A 21,109-nucleotide genomic window follows, 5' to 3' on the forward strand; every position below is an offset into this window, starting at 1 on the left:
TGCAATCTAAGCCTGAATCGGCTATTTACATTTTAATTGTTAAATCTGTACCTTATTTTCGAGCAGTGGTTCCGGTCTGCCCCCCCTCGGGTTTTAGACAGGTTTTTGGAGTTTACGGCGCCGCGCTGTGCCTGCTGGGAGCTATTCTCAGAGCTCGTAAGATTCGGCTGTAATGAGACATCGCGCGACTTCATTTTGGAGGAAGTGACGCCGATGTAAACAAAGGAAGGGGCGGGCCCTTTCTTTCAGGCTGTGTGGTCTTTGAGGCTGTGGCTGTGTTTCACGAGGCTCTGTTATCATCACAACGGGGCGGGAACTTTTCATTCATACGCCTGCCGTTGCGATGACAACAGAGACGCTCACGTGGAGGATAATATAAGTGTTTATTAGGGCAGAAATAACAGTGGAGGGGCGGACGAAAACGGGATACGTGAGTTTAGCACAGCAGTGCTAATACACATTTTAATTTGCCAAAAAAAAAAAACGATTGAGCCGCGGGAGATCCGCTTTAAAACAATGGGAAACCGTGGCAATACCGCCCGCAATGCGCCTCTTATCGGCTGCTAGCGGGGGTTAATACCGCACCGCTAGTGGACGATCCTCGCGGCAATCCCGGCGGTATAGCGCCGCTATTTTTAGCGGCGCTATACCACCACCGCGGCTCCCACTCCAATGTGAACGGGGCCTTAATCTGGGTCCAAAACCAAAGTCAGACATGAATTGGTGTTGCCGTCATTGGCTTTAGAAATGTTGAGTGGAAGGAAGGGGGGTTGCCTTAATACTCCAGAAGACATTAGAAGGTGAGGTTGTCTGCTTATATAAGCTGTATAGACCAGTGTTTCCCAACACCAGTCCTCAAGGCGCCCCAACAGGTCATGTTTTCAGGCTTTCCATTAATTTGCACAGGTGATTTGATCAGTTTCACTGCCTTAGTAATTACCACAGCCGTTTCATCTGAGGGAAAACATGAAGGACTGGGGTTGAGAAAACACTGGTTTAGAGAGTCTATTGTTTTAACCAAGTCACAGCTGACCCATAGACTTGCCCTGAGAGCGGGGAGTAGTGAGGTCCAATTCACATGTGAGATTTAGGGCAGACTAGGAATTCCTGCAGGAGGCTGAAATTTGTTCATATGAACAGCTGTGGGTAGGAAGCCCTATACAAAGCAATGAGAGGCTGACAAGGCCTGCAGCCGTTCCCCAACAGTCCAGTCATGTATCGATTACCTGCCAATGATTGGCCCGATCATCCACAGGTAAGTTCTAGGGAAATAACAGTCCACCAGTTCACCATTTAAAAACGTACATTGGTGGAAAATGTGATTGGATTGCTCTTCAGAGAGCGTTTGACAGGTGGTCAGGAGGAGCCTCCTCTAACCTCTTGATCCCAGCACTAATGCGACACAACTACATGCATTGCACGTGGTTGCAGGGCGCTTGCTGACTTTGGTTATGGACCCAGATTAACCCAACTTCAGCCCAATTTAATAGAGGGAATGTTCACTTTAACTACTTCTGCCCCGGATAAATTTACCCCCTTCCTGACCAGAGAACTTTTTGCGATTCGGCACTGTGTCGCTTTAACTGACAATTGCGCGGTCGTGCGACGATGTACCCAAACAAAATTTACGTCCTTTTTTTCCCCACAAATAGAGCTTTCTTTTGGTGGTATTTTTTTATTTTATTTTTTTAAGATATTTTTATTAGGTTTAAGACAAACCAACAAACAGAAAAACATACAAAAAAAAAACACCAGACAACCTGGCTTTTGGTGGTATTTGATCACCTCTGTGGTTTTTATTTTTTGCGCTATAAGCAAAAAAAAAAAGGGGGGGGGGGAAACAATATTTTTGACTTTTTGCTATAATAAATATCCCCCAAAAATATCTTTAAAAAAAATGTTGTGCTCAGTTTAGGTTGATATGTATTCTTCTACATATTTTTGATTAAAAAAAAAAAATCGCAATAAGTGTATATTGATTTGCACAAAAGTTATAGCGTACAGGTAATAGGGACCAGAATTATGGCTTTTTTTATTTTTTTTTATTTTTTTACTAGTAATGGTGGCGATCTGCATTTTTTGTACTATAAAAATGCACTGATTACTGTGTAAATGACACTGGCAGGGAAGGGGTTAACCACTAGGGGGTGAGGAAAGGGTTAAGTGTGTCCATAAGTGCCGCCTCAGTAGCGCCCATCAGTGAAGGAGAAAAATTACTTATTTGCAAAATTTACTGACAGAAACTAAGAAAAACTTTTTTTTTTCAAAAATGTATATTTTTGGGGAGAAAAGTAAAAAACCTGGGAGTGATTAAATACCACCAAAATAAAGCTCTATTTGTGTGAAGAAAATGATAAATATTGCGCAATTGCGCACTTTGTGTGACAGCGCTGAAAAAAGGCTTCGGCAGGAAGGGGGTTTAACCACTTCCATACCGGGCACTTACGCCCCTTCCTGCCCAAGCCAATTTTCAGCTTTCAGCACTGTCGCACTTTGAATGACAATTGCGCGGTCGTGCTACACTGTACCCAAACAATTTTTTTATCATTTTGTTCCCACAAATAGAGCTTTCTTTTGGTGGTATTTGATCACCTCTGCGTTTTTTATTTTTTGCGCTATAAACAAAAGAAGAGTGACAATTTAAATTGTAAAAGTGACAAATTCCCTCAGTTTAGGCCGATACGTATTCTTCTACATATTTTTGGTAAAAAAAATCGCAATGATCATATATTGATTGGTTTGCGCAAAAGTTATAGCGTTTACAAAATAGCTGATAGATTTATGGCATTTTTATTTTATACATTTTTTTACTAGTATTGGCGGCGATTTGCGATTTTTTTTTTTTACTGTCACCGTGACATTGCGCCGAACACATCGGACACTTTTGACACGTTTTTGGCGCCATTCACATTTATACAGCGATTAATGCAATAAAAATGCACTAATTACTGTATAAATGTGACTGGCATTCAAGGGGTTAACACTAGGGGGTGAGGGAGGGGTTAATATGTATACCTGTATTGTGTTCTAACTGTGGGGGAAGGGGGGTGACTGGGGGAGGTGACCGATGCTGTGTCCCTATGTACAAGGGACACAGATCGGTCTCCTCTCTCCCCTGACAGGACGTGGAGCTCTGTGTTTACACACAGAGCTCCACGTCCCTGCTCTGTCGTTACCGATCGCGGGTACCTGGCGGACATCGCGACCGCCAGGCACGCGCATCGGCATCTCGGGGATGCGCCGGGCACGCTCGCGCGCCCCCAAGTGGCCGCAGGAATACAGGACGTCATATGACGTCCTGTTGAATATTCAGAGTCACCGTGGAGCCGTCATTTGACGATGGCCCGGTACTCTAGTGGTTAAGTGCCCTGTATTGAGGTGGTTAAAGTTCATGTGTGTGTAAAGGCAGTCGTCCCAATACTTTTGACGATATATTGTATGTAGGGATTGATTTACTAAAACTAGAGGGTGCAAAATCTGGTGCAGCTGTGCATGGTAGCCAAGCAGCTTCCAACTTCAGCTTGTTGAATTTAACCACTTCCATACAGGGCTTTTATACACACACATCCATACCAGGCCTATTCTGGCACTTCTCTCCTACATGTACAAATCATAATTTTTTTGCTGGAAAATTACGCAGAACCCCCAAACATTATATATGTTTTTTTAGCAGACACCCTAGGAAATAAAACAACGGTCATTGAAACGTTTTATCTTGAACAGTATTTGCGCAATAATTTTTCAAACGCCTTTTTTTTTGTAAAAAAAATGTTTTTATGAATTAAAAAAATAACAAAACAGTAAAGTTAGCCCAATTTTTTTGTAAAATATGAAAGATGATGTTACACCGAGTAAATAGATACCTAACATGTCACGCTTTAAAATTGCGCACACTCATGGAATGGCGCCAAACTTCGGTACTTAAAAATCTCCATAGGCAACGTTTTGAAATTTTTTACAGGTTACCAGTTTAGATTTACAGAGGAGGTCTAGTGCTAGAATTGTTGCTGGCACTCTAACGCATGCGGCGATACCTCACATACGTGGTTTAAACGGCGTTTACATATGTCGGTGGGACTTGCGTGTGCGTTCGCTTCTGCGCGCGAGCTACTGGGGACAGGGGCGTTTAAAAAAATAAAAAATGTATGTCTTCTTTTTTTTTTTACATATTTATTTTTTTACACTTTTTTTTATTTTATTTTTTTTATTATCACTTTTATTCCTATTACAAGGAATGTAAACATCCCTTGTAATAGGAATGTGTGTGACAGGTCCTCTTTATGGGGAGATGCGGGGTCAATAAGACCTCACATCTCTCCTCCAGGCTGGAAAGCATGAAATCGGTGAAAAAAAATTCACCGATCTCATGATTACTGTTGCTTAGCAGCCGCAATTGCGGCTTTGTTTACTTACGGGGACCCGGGCGTGACGTCATCACATCGCGCCCGGGTCCTCCGACGGTCATAGAGATGACTGGTGACCATCTGGTCACCAGTCATCTCTATGCTTCCTGCCAGCGCCGGACGATTCGTTCTCCGGGCCCCCGATGGCACGGGAGAGCCCGGAGAAGCACCAGATGGCGGGATGTCCCCTCCCGCCGCCTGTAAGAACGATCTAGCGGCGGAATCGCTGCTATGATCGTTCTTACATTGTGCAGAATCGCCGGCAGAAGAGAAGGATATCTGAATGATGCCTCTAGCTGCAGGCATCATTCAGATATCCACCCGCAAAGCCCAGGACGTCATATGACGTCCACCCGGATCGGTAGAGGTCCTTTGTGGACGTCATATGACAATGGGCCGGTATTGAAATGGTTAAGCTTTGACCGTGAGCCCTCCATCACACCGAACACGGCTTTCAACTCGCACAATTTCAAAGCCGCATTTCAGTCCGACTTCTGGGGGCCACTTAAAAGACATCTGTGCGGGTTCATGCACAGATGTCTATTGAAATCGCCCCAAGTAGCACCGGACCTGCTTTTGGACCTGCCAGCAATAGGCTCTGATAAGACCCGTCAAATCGCACTGATGTGAACGGGGGGGCTAAAACCTGAAAGCTGATTGGCTAGTATGCACCGCTACAGGGCCAATCCTAGGCTGGGTGGGGGCGCCGAAACTCCAAAGTGCTCCCCTCCCTCCTCCTTGTCTGTGTCCAGAGGCAGAGCGGATTTAGCGGGTCCTGCGGTTCCCCATCCCGCTTGCTCTCTCCGCTTGCAACTGACAAGAGCGCATACCTCCCGCTGTCCCCGGGATCCGGGCTGGGTACCACACCGGAGCCTATTACCGAAACACGTTCCGGCACTAGGCTTCACTAATTAATTCTGTCCGGTGTGCATGGAGCAGTCTCCTGTATGCACCGCCCCCTCTGCGTGTTTCGGCTCTTCTCCCATAGGCGGTGTGAAGAGAGGCTTCTGGGTTGGCCGGAGCTGCTGCCAATCATCTCGTGCACTCCTAGAAATGCTCTCCGAGTGCCACCCTCCAAGTAACCAAAGATGCCACGTATGCCCTGCCCCCTGTAATATGCTTCTGCTCCCAGCGCGCCTGAGCTACAGGGATCTATTGGACAAGTACTGATCTATGGAGACACCTGCTGTGGGTGGGGCTCTGATGGGGGACACCTGCTGTGGGGGGGGCTCTGATGGGAGACACCTGCTGTGAGGGGGGCTCTGATGGGAGACACCTGCTGTGGGGGGGGGCTCTGATGGGAGACACCTGCTGTGAGGGGGGCTCTGATGGGAGACACCTGCTGTGGGGGGGGCTCTGATGGGGACACCTGCTGTGGGGGGGGCTCTGATGGGAGACACCTGCTGTGTGGGGGGCTCTGATGGGAGACACCTGCTGTGGGGGGGGCTCTGATGGGAGACACCTGCTGGGGGGGGGGGCTCTGATGGGAGACACCTGCTGTGGGGGGGGGCTCTGATGGGAGACACCTGCTGTGGGGGGGGCTCTGATGGGAGACACCTGCTGTGGGGAAGGCTCTGATGGGAGACACCTGCTGTGGGGGGGCTCTGATGGGAGACACCTGCTGTGGGGGGGGCTCTGATGGGAGACACCTGCTGTGGGGGGGGGCTCTGATGGGAGACACCTGCTGTGGGGGGGGGGCTCTGATGGGAGACACCTGCTGTGGGGGGGGGGGGGTTCTGATGGGAGACACCTGCTGTGGGGGGGGCTCTGATGGGAGACACCTGCTGTGGGGGGGGCTCTGATGGGAGACACCTGCTGTGGGGGGGGGCTCTGATGGGAGACACCTGCTGTGGGGAAGGCTCTGATGGGAGACACCTGCTGTGGGGAAGGCTCTGATGGGAGACACCTACTGTGGGGAGGGGCTCTGATGGGGGACACCTGCTGTGGGGAGGGGCTCTGATGGGGGACACCTGCTGTGGGGGGGGGCTCTGATGGGGGACACTAAGGAAGACTTCTTAGGGGAGCATCTCTGTGTTTGAGTTGTAGCCATAGAAACGTGTAAAGGGGAGGAGTTAGTAAGATGACCACGCCCAGAGCTTTTTTTCTCAGAAAATAGGTGCAGGAACTCAACCACGACCCTGTTCAGATTTCACAAACAGTAGAAGGGTCTTAAAGGGGCATTAAATACCAGGACTGCATTACATACAGAGTGCAGAGTTCAGGGGGTTACACCCAGAGTGCAGAGCTATGACTTGTACACACAGAAACCAGACTTCTGTGTTTACAAGTGATTGTGGTGAGCGGGCACCAAAGGGTCTGAGCCAAAGGTGGTGGAACTGAGTTCCCCCAAGTTCCCCCTGAAAAAAAGCCCTGACCACGCCCATGTGGGGGCGCCAGAAATATTTCTGCACCCAGGTGTCTGTGACCCTAGGATCGGCCCTGCACCGCTACACCAGATTTTGCACTCTCCAGTTTTAGTAAATCAACTCCGTAATGTTTGGGGGTTCTAAGTGGTTTTTCTAGCAAAAAAAAAAAATTTTTTAATATGTAGGAGAGAAATGCCAGAAGTGGCCCAGACTGGAAGTGGTTAAAATGACTATTCTAATTGGGTTTAGACAAGTCCCCGCTGTCACATGTGTATGGTGGGGTCTGCACGCATCGTGGTCATCATTGCTAGAAGCGATATCTAATCTTCCTATCTCTTCCTGAGAGGTCACACGTTGCTCAGTATAGGAAGTGCCTTGTCACATTCTGCTGACACTGTGGCTTCACGCACTTTTATACTAAGAAAAGAATGTCAGCAGACACAGGGGTGAGTAGAATCCATGCACTTTTATACCAAGTAAGAATTACCCTGCATTGTCATTATGGGGGGGGGTCCCTTCAATGGGGACAGGTAAGCTACTTGCCTCTTCTGCCTAAACAAAAGTCTACTGCCACTGTTCTGGTGACTACATCTATGGCAGTGGTTTTCAACCTCTAGTGCCGTGACCCCTTGATAAAATTTCCCAAGTTGTGGGGACCCCTAAGAGTAAAATTATTTTCATAGCGTGGGTTGTCAGCACCCAAGGCAAGATAAGTAATTTGTGCCCCTAACCCACGGACATTTAGCGCTCCCCGAGTCCCTTCCACTTATAGAGTATTAAAACCCCTTAGGCTCCATGCACACTGAAGCTGATAAACTGTAGTTTATTGGTGTTTTGGCTTTCAAAGTCCCTTTTTTTTGGCGGGATAAAACGGCAAAAAATGCAAAATGCTGAAAAACGCTTAAACCGCTCAAAAACGCCGGTGCCAGCGTTTTTTTGCGTTTTTTAATCCATTGAAAAAAAAAAAGTGAAAAAAAAAAAAAAAGCTACACTGAACAACGCTGATTAAAGCTATTGCAAAAACGCTAAAAAACGTTGAAAGGCTCCCTGCAAAGCTACTGCCGTTTTTTTTTTTTTTTTATAGCTTTTATCAGCTTCAGTGTGCATGGAGCCTTATAGTACATTTTAGGATGTACCACTCTCTCTTTGTTCTCCTTTCTTTCCCTGTTATCTCTCTCTATCCTAACTTCTTGTTTTTTCCCCCTCATCCCTCTCTCTAGCCGTCTTTCTTGTTCTTTCTCTAATGCCGTGTACACACAAACGGAATTTCCGTCGGAAAAACCTTGGATGGTTTTTCCGACGGAATTCCGCTTGTGCTTGGCTTGCATACACATGGTCACACAAGTTCTCTGAACTTTCGACTGGCAAGAACGCGGTGACGTACCACACTACGACGAGCCGAGAAAATTAAGTTCGATGCTTCCAAGCACACATCAAATTGTTTCCGAGCATGATAGGTACTTTTTTTCGGAAAAATTGAGAACCTGCTCTCAATCTTTTGTTGGTGGAAATTCCGACAGCAAAAGTCCGATGGAGCATACACACGATCGGAATTTCCAACCAAAAGCTCACATTGGACTTTGCTTGTTTGTTGGAATTTTCGATCAATTGTGTACGCGGCATTATTCTTTTTCTCCCTTTTTCTTTGTTCCTCCCCCTCTTTCCTCTCCCTTCCATGTATTCTCTATTTTTATTCCTTCTCTTACTGGGTGGTGGTGGGGGGGGGGGGGGGGGGTAAGTGGCAGTGCTGGGGGAGTTCTGATCAGCCAATTTAGGTGCTCTTAAACAAAGTCATTTGCTGATCTGAGAACTGTAGTGGGGACTTTTAATGGCAACTATAATCACAGGTCTCCGGCTTCACTGTGTCTCTGACTTTGTGGTGTCTCGTAGCAGTGACACCTATGCCGAAATCAGGAGATAGGGTCTCCTTCAGCCCCTCCCACTTCGCATTCCTCACCAGTCAGCTGACCTCAAGTCTCTGCCCCCCAGCCATGCCGTGAACTGAATGGGCGCCTGCGAAGAATTTAAGCGGGCGGCCGCAGGCTCCAGGAACAGCCCTGCTGGGCGGCTGCAAAAAGGCTGGGAGAGCAGTGCGGGCTTCAGGAACAGTCCAGTATTCGGTGACCCCTGGCAAATCATCATTCGACCCCCAGGTTGAGAACCACTGATCTATGGGGACGGCGGTGGATTCCTTGATACGTTGATACCGGCTGAGAACTTCCAGCTCCAGGTTTATTACCTGCCCAACCTCTGGCTGGACTACCAATGAAAAGGCCGGGGTGTAAATTTGGAGCAAATTTTGATAACCTTGGACCTCTCATTGAAGTAATAGGGTGGGTGGCAGCGGTTGGGGTTAAATTCATGTAGCAAGGTCCCAGGCCTCCTTTGATCTAATAAGAACCTCCAGGGCCAGAGATAGCCGACGTCCTTCTGTATATGGTGAGTTGTGAAGCATGGTGGGTGTAGAGTAGTTAAGTTATTGGGCTCCAGACACTTGGATGCAAAAGAAAGTTTATTTCTCTTGACAAACCTTTTTGGGGGAGAGAGGGTTAGGGCCAGGACACCAATAGGTAGTTGCAAGACTAATTGGCAGACTCCGACTTCAATCGGAGGACAGCCATCAACACTGAGCCCCCGGTCTCTCACTAAACCCTCCGATTCATTGACTCTAAATCCCGTGAGCTCCCCCCAAGATTTGTGGTGGTATCCCCTCAAGCGTCACCCACGCTTCTCTGCTGGGTCCCTAGCTTGGCCTTACAGACCACTTTGACCTACAGGTAAGCCTAGATTAAGGCTTACCTGTAGGTGCAAGAAATATCTCCTAAACCTATACGGTTAAGGAGATATTTCCAAGAAAGACGGCATCGATGTCTACGACGCATGCGTCGTAGACAACGGCACGCAGGCGCACTGAGCATGCTGCTACTAATGGCATCATGCCGTTAGTGCCGGCTCCCGCGCGCATTCGCGGGAGTAACGTAATCGCTGCTCCGGCCAGTCACAGTGCCGGAGCAGCGATACCCGGAAGTCACTCCGGGTATTATGGCGGCAACTGAGGAGGTGTCCGAGGACTGCTGTGGGGGCTTTGTTCTCTGGTAAGTAATTCATAATAAGCTAGTATGCTATGTATACTAGCTCATTATGCCTTTGTCTTGCAGGGTTTATTTTTTAAGAGAGGGTTTACTTCCTCTTTAAGCTTCACCCCTTCTAGCCGGTGAGGTCCCTGGCTTGACTCACAAGGCTGCTCTGTGGGTTGGGTCCCTGACTTGATCACCGCCTGAAGTTTCACGATTCTCCACTGTGCCCTTTCGGTGAAAATGTGGTTTTGGGTACTTGCTTAAAATACTCACTTTGGTCCCTTTGTGGCGACAGCTTCCCCTCTACCTCCGACAACGACGACACGTTCTCTGGCCAACAGAACAGTCACTTCTGGTTGGACTGTATGCCACAATCCCAACCCTGCACTGCTCTCCTTACTTCTGGACAGGCCCTCACATAGCCTAGGAGCCAGATGCCCCCGGGGTAGGCACAATCTCTGGCCTAGCAGCCCAAGGCATACGACAGACATCCACTCAGACAGCCGTCTAGGTGGCACAGAACCTGACTTCACCCAAATATATAGGTTCTCCCTGCAGGCCAAGGGAATTTCAAGAAAACCCCTGCCCATTGGCTGCCCATGAGTCCTAACATTTTCCTAGTGGCCATTTGCAGGCGGGGTCTGCAGTCCCCTTAGTTGTAGCAACCGTTTTAGATGAAAAGAATAGTTGTTCTAACTGATACTTGGTGGACTACTGATACCAGTGTAGCGCCCCCTTACTTTCAGTATGGGCACTACACTAAAGTTAGTGGGGAATGGGAGAGTTATTTTGCTCCCATTCACAATTTGCTAAATTTGGGCTGCTGTCATTCCTGAACTATCCTGTAGGTCAGTCTGCGCTCCAGGGGTGTTGTTTCCACCCCTGGGTGACAGGTGGCGCTAGAGGGGTTCTGGCAGAGCCACTCTTCCCCAGCAGCCAATTAGAGGAGTTTTTCCCTCGTGGGGCATGCTGGTAAGGGGTATATCTGTGGCAGACGCCATCTTTATTGGTTCTTCCCGTGGGTTCCAGGTGCGGCATCCACCTTCAGGGTGCGCGCATCCAACGGACCCCGGCGATGGCCTTCCAGGCCAGGGTCGTATGCTACGCGGAGCTCCAAATTGCTGAGAGGGGCCCCAGTGACTTACTGGGTCCCCTAAATTACTGAGAAGATCCAAGGCTGGGTTCCGCTCGATTGGGGGGGTCGGCTTGAGGAGAACCAGGAGGCAGGTTGTCCAACAGCTTGAACGAACCATCGGGGATCTGGTCTGGTGACCGGAATGCTGACAGGTACTCTTGCTGTCATCCGGTGACCTACTTTCAATTTACTGGGAGGATTCGCTCAATTCATCCGTTTAGCTCATTCAAGTAATAGGCCTGTGGCAGAGGACCTAGAGCCAGGCCTGTGGCAAAGGCCTGTTCCTCCCAGCAACTCAAAGTGACACTTCAGCTGCCAGGCTTGTGACAGAAGTCTGTCCGGGGGGCACTTCACCCACTCTGGCTAGAGTGGCGACGAACAGTGACTATTATTAATGTGCTGCTGAGAGCAGGATTGCTCTTTCTATATCCAGGCCTGATACCGCAAGTTCTCTATCGCTTCATCAACCTTTCCTTCCTACTACATGTTGATGTTGGCCATGTTGGGCCTGAAATAAAGCATTTGAAAACCCTTTCTTCATGTACTGGACATTCGCTCACTACTTTATTCACCAACTGCACCCCTAGACAACATCGAAGTAACTTAATATGCCGATCCCAACAACAAACCAGCGGCTCCTGCGGGGGTAGCGCTACACCAGCAAGTCCGGTGAAAATCCTGCCAACCCTCCTGGCTGCAGCGACTTGACTTCAACTACACCACAGTCTCTCCCTCTGGCTCCACGTCCAATCCTGGCATGTACCTCCCAGAGCTTCTCACTGTGCTTCTCATTCACCAACCCCGGCATGGATCCCTCCTGAATGACTTGTCCAGCAGTGCTCCCCATTGTTCTCTTCCTGCTCCTGTTCCAGGACACTTCTCAATGACCATGTAGAGAGAGGCTCCCGAGCTCCAGGCCTGAGTTCACCCCCCCAGAAAGGGGGTTCCCTCGAAGGGCACGATGTTGTAACACTCCATCATTCAGTTCTCAATTCGTCATTAGACAACTCCTCCCCCAGCAGGCTGCCCATGGGTATATACAGGAGGCCTCCCCCCTACCAATTCTAGTTTGGGGATGGGTCAGGGCTCCCAAATACACCCTATATCACTTTAGCCCTCTGTCCTGCCTCTTTTCCAGAACCTTCTCACTGGAAACAAAGGAGGCGGCAGAGAACTGAAGCATGTCAGTCACCTGCTGCTACACTAAACCACTCCCTTGCCCCCAGAACAAAAACAAACAGGCCTAGCTCACAGCTAGGCCTTCCTAAATTTACCTGCACTGGCAGTACACACAAAACACTACTCTAGCACGTACCTACCAAAGGAAGAGGGTGGTACACTCCTCTGCAGAGCGGGAACTCCTCCCCCTGCCAACGGATTGGTGCAAATGTTCTCTGAGAACTGTGGCGCCCACCTTCTTCATGCTGCTGCGTGCCAAAACTGTACTGGAGTCCATTTTGGAGTCTGTATTAACCCCCACAGCGCTGGCGGGAAGTGTCAAAAGACCAGGCTGATCCTCTCCCCTGAGCGGTGAGACTTGATGGTTCTACCCCCACATTGATAATCCACACAACAACACAGTTTATTAGAAGTGTAAAGGTTACTTGCCACCTTCCCACGGAGTCAGACGAAATCCTGATGAAGCTGAGGCCAGTTGCTAAGGGCAATGGCTGCAGAGATAACGCCTTGGCTCCATGTTGGGCGCCAAATGTAGCAAGGTCCCAGGCCTCTTTTGATCTAATAAGAACCTCCAGGGCCAGGGATAGCTAACATCCTTCTGTATGTAGTGGGTTGTGAGACATGTTGGGTGTAGCGTCGGGTGACCAGATGCCCCCGGTTTCCGGTAACAGTCCCTGGACTGAGAAGACTGTCCCTGGTTTTGTACCCGACAGGCAGGGGCAGTGCTAGGTGGGTGCTTGGGGGTGCTAAAGCACTCCCAAGCACTCCCATAAATGCTTCTGGATCACACACACAAGGCTTTGCAAATCTGCATCAATCCAACCTGGATCGATGCAAACTTGCCAAGCAATGTGAGTTAGCTGGGACTTGATGTGCAGTCATACAGCCGCAGAAGCGGATACTCTGCTTTTAGTTCCGGCTACAGTCTCTCAGAGTGTTATAGTGATTGTCTGTGAGGCTCTCTCATAGCAGAGGGGGGAGGGGGCGGGGGGAACGCTGTGCACGCAGTACAGCGGCAGCTTGTATGTATAAACGAGTAATCAGCCACAGAACCTGTGTAATTAATGTGTGTCCTGGATTAAAGGGATGATGTGGCAACCACCTTAGTGAGGAGGAAGGCTCACATTACTATGGAATTCTCCAATGTACGGAGATGGATTGAGGTAAATTGTTCCTGATCCTGCAGCTTAGAAGTTTGCTCAGAAGTCGTTTCAGGTTTAATACTACAGCCTGGCTGTGCTCTGTATATAGTTTCCCCTGTGTGGACTTAGCAAGCAAGGAGTGTTAATGTATTATTGCTGTTGGGTGCTGACCATTACATGTTCAGTATGCGCCCCTGAACACACTCTGCACTTTGTGTGTAACGCACTGCTGAGCCCTGCATTCTGTAGGTAACGTAGCATGCTCCTGAGCCCTGCATTGTTTATGTAGCGCACTCCTTAGTTCTGCCTTCTTTATGTAGCGCGCTCCTGAGCCCTGCATTTTTTATGTAGCGCACTCCTTGGTTCTGCATTCTTTATGTAGCGTGCTCCTGAGCCCTGCGTCCTTTATGTAGCACACTCCTTAGTTCTGCGTCCTTTATGCAGCGCGCTCCTAAACCCTGCATCCTTTATGTAGCGTGCCCCTGAGCCCTGCGTCCTTTATGTAGCTCACTCCTTAGTTCTGCGTCCTTTATGTAGCGCGCTCCTGAGCCCTGCATTCTTTTTGTAGCGCACTCCTTAGTTCTGCATTCTTTATGTAGCGCGCTCCTATGCCCTGCATTCTTTATGTAGTGCACTCCTTAGTTCTGCATTCTTTATGTAGCGCGCTCCTGTGCCCTGCATTCTTTATGTAGCGCGCTCCTGTGCCCTGCATTCTTTATGTAGCGCGCTCCTGTGCCCTGCATTCTTTATGTAGCGTGCTCCTGTGCCCTGCATTCTTTATGTAGCGTGCTCCTGTGCCCTGCATTCTTTATGTAGCGTGCTCCTGTGCCCTGCATTCTTTATGTAGCGTGCTCCTGTGCCCTGCATTCTTTATGTAGCGTGCTCCTGTGCCCTGCATTCTTTATGTAGCGCGCCCCTGAGCCCTGCATTCTTTATGTAGCGCGCCCCTGAGCCCTGCATTCTTTATGTAGCGCGCTCCTGAGCCCTGCATTTTTTATGTAGCGCACTCCTTAGTTCTGCGTCCTTTATGTAGCGCGCCCCTGAGCCCTGCATTCTTTATATAGCGCACTCCTTAGTTCTGCGTCCTTTATATAGCGCACTCCTTAGTTCTGCGTCCTTTATGTAGCGTTCCCCTGAGCCCTGCATTCTTTATGTAGCGTACTCCTTAGTTCTGCGTCCTTTATATAGCGCACTCCTTAGTTCTGCGTCCTTTATGTAGCACGCTCCTGAGCCCTGCATTCTTTATGTAGCGCGCACCTTAGTTCTGCGTCCTTTATGTAGCGCGCTCCTGAGCCCTGCATCCTTTATGTAGTGCGCTCCTGAGCCCTGCGTCCTTTATGTAGCCCTGCACTTTGTTTTTTCTGTATCTTATCTTCTTAACATTTAGTAGTCCTATCCCAAAAAATTCTAATGCCGCGTGCACACGGTCGGAATTTCCAACAACAAATGTTCGATGGGAGCTTGTTGTCAGAAATTCCGGCCGTGTGTGGGCTCCATTGGATATTTTGCTGTCGGAATTTGAGGTGGTTCTCAAATTTTCCGACAAAAATTATTGTCGGATATTACAAGCATGTGTACACAATTCCAACGCACAAAATTCCACGCATGCTCGGAATCCAGCAGAAAAGCCGCACTGGCTATTGAACTTCATTTTTCTCGGCTCGTCGTATGTGTTGTACGTCACGCATTCTTGACTTTTGCAATATCCAACAACATTTGTGGGACCGTGTATGCAAGACAGTAGGCCGAGGGAACCAAGCAAATCCTTGCCCATTGGCTGAGATACCCCATATACCCATAGCCTGACCTTGCGCTGCTCTTCTCATATCTAGGACCACCAAGTACCTGGCCACCTAGTGGTAGAAGAGAAAAGTGCAACAAGGCCAAACTTGGGGAGAAATGAATAGATCTCTAACAATCGACCAGGATAAATACTCCTGGCAAGTACATTTTTGAGGAGCAACCCTGCCTAAACTCCAGGGTGCTACACAATCATACCAATTTTCTTATCCACAGAGATCTTTAGCTGTGTATGTTCTCAACCAGGACAAGGGGTGGGTAGGAGGAGAAGCTGCCCTGGGCACTGTGGTATCGTGGTGCCACAAGGTGATTGGTGGGAGGGGATTTGTGTTGGGTGGGGGAACTTATAAGGATCACAGGGGGGGGGGAGAATTGTTATAGGAGTAGAAATTGTGGGGGGCGGAGTGCTAGGAAAGGAGATTTTGGGGGGGATTTGTGTTGGGAGGGCGGATGACTAAAGAGCAAATTTGCTAGAAGAGGAGATTTGTGCTAGGAGGGGATTTTTTTTGGAGAGGGGGGGATTTGTGATAGTAGGGATGATTGGAGGGTATTTGTACTAGATGGGGAAATGAGGGGGAGATTTGTGCTGGAAGGGGAATGCGGGGGGGGGGGATTTGTGCTGGGAGGGGAGATTTGGAATGGGGGGGTGGAGAGGATGAGTACTCAGAGCTTAAGGAGTAGAAGTTTTGTGCTAGGTGAAGTGATTTATTATTTTTTTGGAGGGGGGGTGATTAGTGCAATGGGGGATTTGGGGAGAGAGCGGATTTAAGCTGGGAGAGGGGATATCAAAAATCTGTGCTGGGAGGGGGGATTTTAGCAGGGGAGCAGATGTGTCTTGGAAGGAGGGGAAATTCATGCTTGGGGGGGGGGGTAAGCATGCAGATTAGTGATATTTTTTTGTGGGGGGGGGGGTGCAGTTTGACACGTTTTGCCCTGAGCTCTATATAACCTTGTCCCTGCACTGTTCTCAATATTAGAGTTCACCCATAATGGATGATGGCCAAAGTGACACCAGTCCACTGCTGAGGCTAATCCAGGAGCCCTTCTTACCAAAACCTATCACAAGTAAGTACTGAACATTCATGCCAAAAATGACAATAATATCATATTCGTATATATATATATATTTTTTTTAACAGAAAAAGTTTTTATTAGACAATTCAGCATTACATCTTAATCAAGGTACAGAATAGTATATATTTTTTAAATGGCACAAGGGACAGCACTTGCATTTAACGTGAAGTGTCACTTGTGCTGCTGGCTGTGGTTTTAATTGAAATCCAAAGTTCTCTGATCCCCTTCCGCAGCCCTAATCCCCTATTGCTGCGGGGGTTTATACAACCCTGTCATAGGCGCTAGTCAAGAATGCCAACTAAGTCAGCAGCACAAGGGACACTTTGTTATGAATGGAAGCTCTGTCCCTTGTGCTGATATACCTGTTGCCTTGACCCTGCTTTGTATCATTATCGTCCTTTCTATTAGAAATGCCGAAATGACAGGGACTACTAGTTGTATGACTTTTCCTATCTGTGTTTTCTTCTCCTCAGTTGTGCTAAAGTGTATCCTGGTTGGAATTCATATAACTAGTATTGCTTTAGGTAAGTACAATGTGTGTTTTTTTTTAATACAACATTCTATTACTGCTTTCCCCAACCTACCCTCAGCCCTTGCAAGAGCTAGTTTAACCACTTGCCGCCTGCAATATAGCAAAATGACGGCGGCAAAGTGGTTGTGTTGTCCTGACAGGACGTCATATGACGTGATCAGGATAACAAGCCCCGGGGGCGCGTATTGTGGCGATTGTTGTTGCGGCGTGTCCGTCTGACCTAGGTAAAGAGTCTGACGGAGACTCTTCACCACATGGTCACTGTAACGGAATGACCCGTGACACCCAGGGACCTTTGAAAGATGAGGGGTACTCCTGGGCCAGCGTCACTAATAACTCTTGGGTCTAGGTCACCCTGTGTCCCTTTTGACTGATAAATATTAATTAGAAAGTACATGAGATGTGACTGATAACTAATAGTTCATATTGCAGGATGTCTTGAGATGTTACAGGTGGTTTCATGCTCACCCACACCAGGTCAATAGGCTTCAGCTGTGGCACTTGGGAAGTGGCATCACACCACCCAGAGATAACTCTGTTCAAGTGCTTATAGCCTGCACCTTTCCCAGGTAAGGATGTATTTTCACTGTCCCAGCACCACTGACTGGAATGATCCAAACCATGCTAAAGCCAGTCCACCAAGGGGGTATGGAGTATGTCCTTTTTCTTCCTGCCCATACAGAGTAAGACATTGAGGGACAAAGATCCAAGAAGTGTGCACGTAACCTGACACATTCCCAGGCAGGGATATCTATTCACTGCCCCAGCACCACTGACCGAATTATCCAAACCAGGCCAAGCCAGTCCATCAAGGGGGTAGAGAGTAGGCTTAGGCTTCTTCCTGCCCATAAAAAGGAAGAAACCGAGGGGCAAAGATCAAGGGTGAGGAAGAAGGGTTGGCTGGAGGGCTGCAGATGAGAGCCGCCTTCTACCAGGTTCCATGTGATATGTCTCCTCCTCATTGAGGAAACACAAACAACAATCACTTCTGTAAATGGACTTCCTTTGAATGTTTGTGGTGATACGTTTTCTGTTGGAAGATATACTTATCTTTTGCTACTGCTGTCCTTAAGGCATTATGGGAACAAAAGGTTTGCCTGGAGTTCCTCCATAATTTAATAAGTTTGACAATTTAGAATCCTGATGTCTCTTTTCATTTACAGGAGCTGTCTACTTCCATGATTGCCCTGGACAATACCTGATACCCTACTATCTGATCATTTCAGGGGTGGCAGGTATCCTTTTCCTTTGTCTAACCTGCCTCCCATGTGGGGATGGACGGGAACCCCCAAAAACCAGTTTGGCGACTCTTTGTGTTCAGGGATTGATGCTTTTCTTCATGTTTGCCTTCTTCATTGCAGGTAAATGTCCAACAGAGCGACACGGCATCATATAGGGGTGTTAACAGAACAAGGGACGGTGGGGGTGACACAGAACGGGCAGACCAAAGGGAAAGTGTATCAGAGGTTTCATGGCGGTCAAAATGTTGCATATAAGCTTTGGTGGAAACAGACGGTTTCAGGGAAATTTTGTGGTCATAAAAACATGTGATGAATGTTGCAGAAGAAAGGGTGCTGGTGTTAATAAAGAAATTCTGATGGGGGGGATTGCAGTCACAAAGAGAAGAGTGTAGACAGGCATAGAGAGGAGAGTGTCATTACAAAGTCGAAAGTTCAGTGTTGCAGAGATTAGAATGCAGGCAGTCACACACAGGAGAGATGTAGGCAATTGGAGAGAGGGCAAGCAATTACAGAGAGAGGGTACAGGCAGTCACACACAGGAGAGAGTGCAGGCAATTACAGAGAGAGAGTAAGGGAGTCACACACAGGAGAGAGTGTAGGCAGTCACACACAGGAGAGAGTGCAGGCAATTACAGAGAGAGGGTACAGGCAGTCACACAAAGGAGAGAGTGCAGGCAATTACCGAGAGAGAGTAAGGGAGTAACACACAGGAGAGAGTGTAGGCAGTCACACACAGGAGAGAGTGCAGGCAATTACCGAGAGAGAGCACAGGCAGTCACACACAGGAGAGATGTAGGCAGTTAGAGAGAGGGCAAGCAATTACAGAGAGAGGGTACAGGCAGTCACACACAGGAGAGAGTGCAGGCAATTACTGAGAGAGAGTAAGGGAGTCACACACAGGAGAGAGTGCAGGCAATTACTGAGAGAGAGTAAGGGAGTAACACACAGGAGAGAGTGTAGGCAGTCACACACAGGAGAGGGCAAGCAATTACAGAGAGAGGGCACAGGCAGTCACACACAGGAGAGAGTGCAGGCAATTACCGAGAGAGAGCACAGGCAGTCACACACAGGAGAGTGTAGGCAATTACAGAGGGAGGACAGGCAGTTAGACACAGGAGAAAGTGCAGGCAATTACAGAGGAAGTGTGTAGGCACTAGGCAGGCTTTGTAGAAGAGTGAGTGCATCATTCACAGTAAAGTGCTGAGAATTGAGTGCAGGCAATCGGAGGAGAAAGTACAAGCAGTGAAAGTGCAAAAGGTTAGCGAAATTAGAGTACAGGAGGCACATAGAGAAGAGAGTGCAGACAGGCAAATATAGGAAAGTGCAGAGTTATAGAGATTTGAGTGCAGTGCAGACACACAAGGAAAGTGTAGGCTGAGCTAGTGGAGAAGGAGTAGTGAAGACAAACAGAGGACAGAATGCAAAAAAAGGCAGAGGACAGAGTGCAAAGCAGGCAGGGTAGAGACTATAGGGCAAGCAGAATGAGGCAAGAGTGCAGGGCAGGCAGGCAGAGGAGAGCGGATAGGGCAGGTAAGCAGACGGGGAGAGGGAATAGGGCGGGCTGGCAGAGGAGAGAGGATAGGGCAGGCAGAGGAGAGAGGATAGGGCAGGCAGGCAGGCCGACGGGGGAGAGAGAGGATAGGGTGGACAAACAGATGGGGAGAGGGTATAGGGCAGGCAGACAGACAGGGGAGAGGGGATAGGGCGGCCAGACAGACTGAGTGCAAAGCAGGCAGGGTAGAGACTACAGGGCAAGCAGAATGAGGCAAGAGTGCAGGGCAGGCAGGCAGAGGAGAGTGGATAGGATGGGCAGGCAAGCAGAGGAGAGCGGATAGGACGGGCAGGCAGGCAGAGGAGAGCAGATAGGATGGGCAGGCAGGCAAGAATACAGGGGGGAAAGGGGATAGGGCAGGTAGACAGATGGGGGAGAGAGGATATGGCAGGCGGGGGGAGAGAGTATAGGGCAGGCAGGCGGGGAGAGAGGATAGGGCGGGCAGGCATGGGAGAGAGGATAAGGCTGGCATATGGGGGAGGGATGATGGGGCAGGCAGGCAGATGAAGGGGAGAGCGCAGGGCAGACAGGCAGATAAAGGGGAGAACGCAGGGAAAGCAGGCAGAGGCGAATGTGAAGCACAAGCAGACAGAGGGGAGAACGCAGAACACAGGAAATGCCAGATCAGGCAGCACAGGAGGTCATACTTCTCCTTTCTCTCTTCTCTGCAGGCAATGTGTGGATCTATTCCTTATACAGTGAACCCTGGGATTCTCCTACAGGCCCAAAGAGATGTAACCGAGTCCTTTACCTCTATGCCTTCTGGATAACAACGGTGTGCCACCTGTGCTTTGCCGTCCTGTTCTTCACCTACCTGTGTTTACTGACCGTCCTCTGCATTCTGAAGAGAAGATTTTCCTAAGCGTCACAAATCACAAGGACACAATTTCTGGGATGTACATCTTATGTTTGTAGCAAACACTGTGTACAGCATCTATACTAATGAAGATAAACCTCACATAGATTACAAGATAGATGGTGTATCAGAATTTTAAAGCATTTCTAATCTAAGCACGGAAACACAATATTTTGCAATTTACCAATTCTTAGGTGGCTGTGTTGGTTTTCTATTTTTCTGTCTTTTTTTTTTTTCTCCTGGTAATCCTGCCTGTAACATACTTCCTGTCCTACTGTGACAAGGCTCACTCACTGTACTGTATAGAGAAGTAGTGTTGTCACCCTAGGAAAGGACTACAGAATAACCAAGTCTATATTACCAAAAGTATTGGGACACCTGCCTTTACATGCACATGAACTTTAATGGCATCCCAGTCTTAGTCCATAGGGTTCAATATTGAGTTGGCCCACCCTTTGCAGCTATAACAGATTCAACTCTTCTGGCTGTCCACAAGGTTTAGGAGTGTCTATGGGAATGTTTGACCATTCTTCTAGAAGTTCATTTGTGAGGTCAGGCACTGATGTGGACGAAAAGGCCTGGCTTACAGTCTCCCCTCTAATTCATCCCAAAGGTGTTCCTTGGGTTGAGGTCAGGACTCTGTGCAGGCCAGTCAAGTTCCTCCACCCTAAACTCACTCCTCCATGTCTTTTATGGACCTTGCTTTGTGCACTGGTGCTCAGTCATGTTGGAATAGCCATCCCCAAACTGTT

At 48.6% G+C, this 21,109-nt stretch overlaps 1 protein-coding gene across 3 annotated transcripts; it reads left to right on the plus strand.

Annotated features, from left to right (window-relative positions):
- Window positions 1-1,211: 1,211 nt before the first annotated feature.
- On the plus strand, window positions 1,212-20,775 carry LOC120933501 (transmembrane protein 272-like). Of its 3 annotated transcripts, none has more exons than XM_040346739.1 (5): window positions 1,212-1,255; window positions 16,080-16,167; window positions 16,650-16,700; window positions 17,872-18,069; window positions 20,173-20,775. In XM_040346739.1, exons 1-5 carry the CDS (start codon window positions 1,214-1,216, stop codon window positions 20,361-20,363), a joined length of 570 nt encoding a protein of 189 aa, XP_040202673.1. In that variant the 5' UTR covers window positions 1,212-1,213; the 3' UTR covers window positions 20,364-20,775. The 3 variants fall into 3 exon arrangements, with proteins under 3 accessions (XP_040202673.1, XP_040202675.1, XP_040202674.1); XM_040346741.1 differs by lacking the exon at window positions 1,212-1,255 and adding an exon at window positions 7,129-7,215; XM_040346740.1 differs by lacking the exon at window positions 1,212-1,255 and adding an exon at window positions 13,163-13,323.
- Window positions 20,776-21,109: the final 334 nt, after the last annotated feature.

The sequence above is a fragment of the Rana temporaria genome, chromosome 3 (assembly GCF_905171775.1).
Source record: "Rana temporaria chromosome 3, aRanTem1.1, whole genome shotgun sequence".
Taxonomy (NCBI): domain Eukaryota; kingdom Metazoa; phylum Chordata; class Amphibia; order Anura; family Ranidae; genus Rana; species Rana temporaria.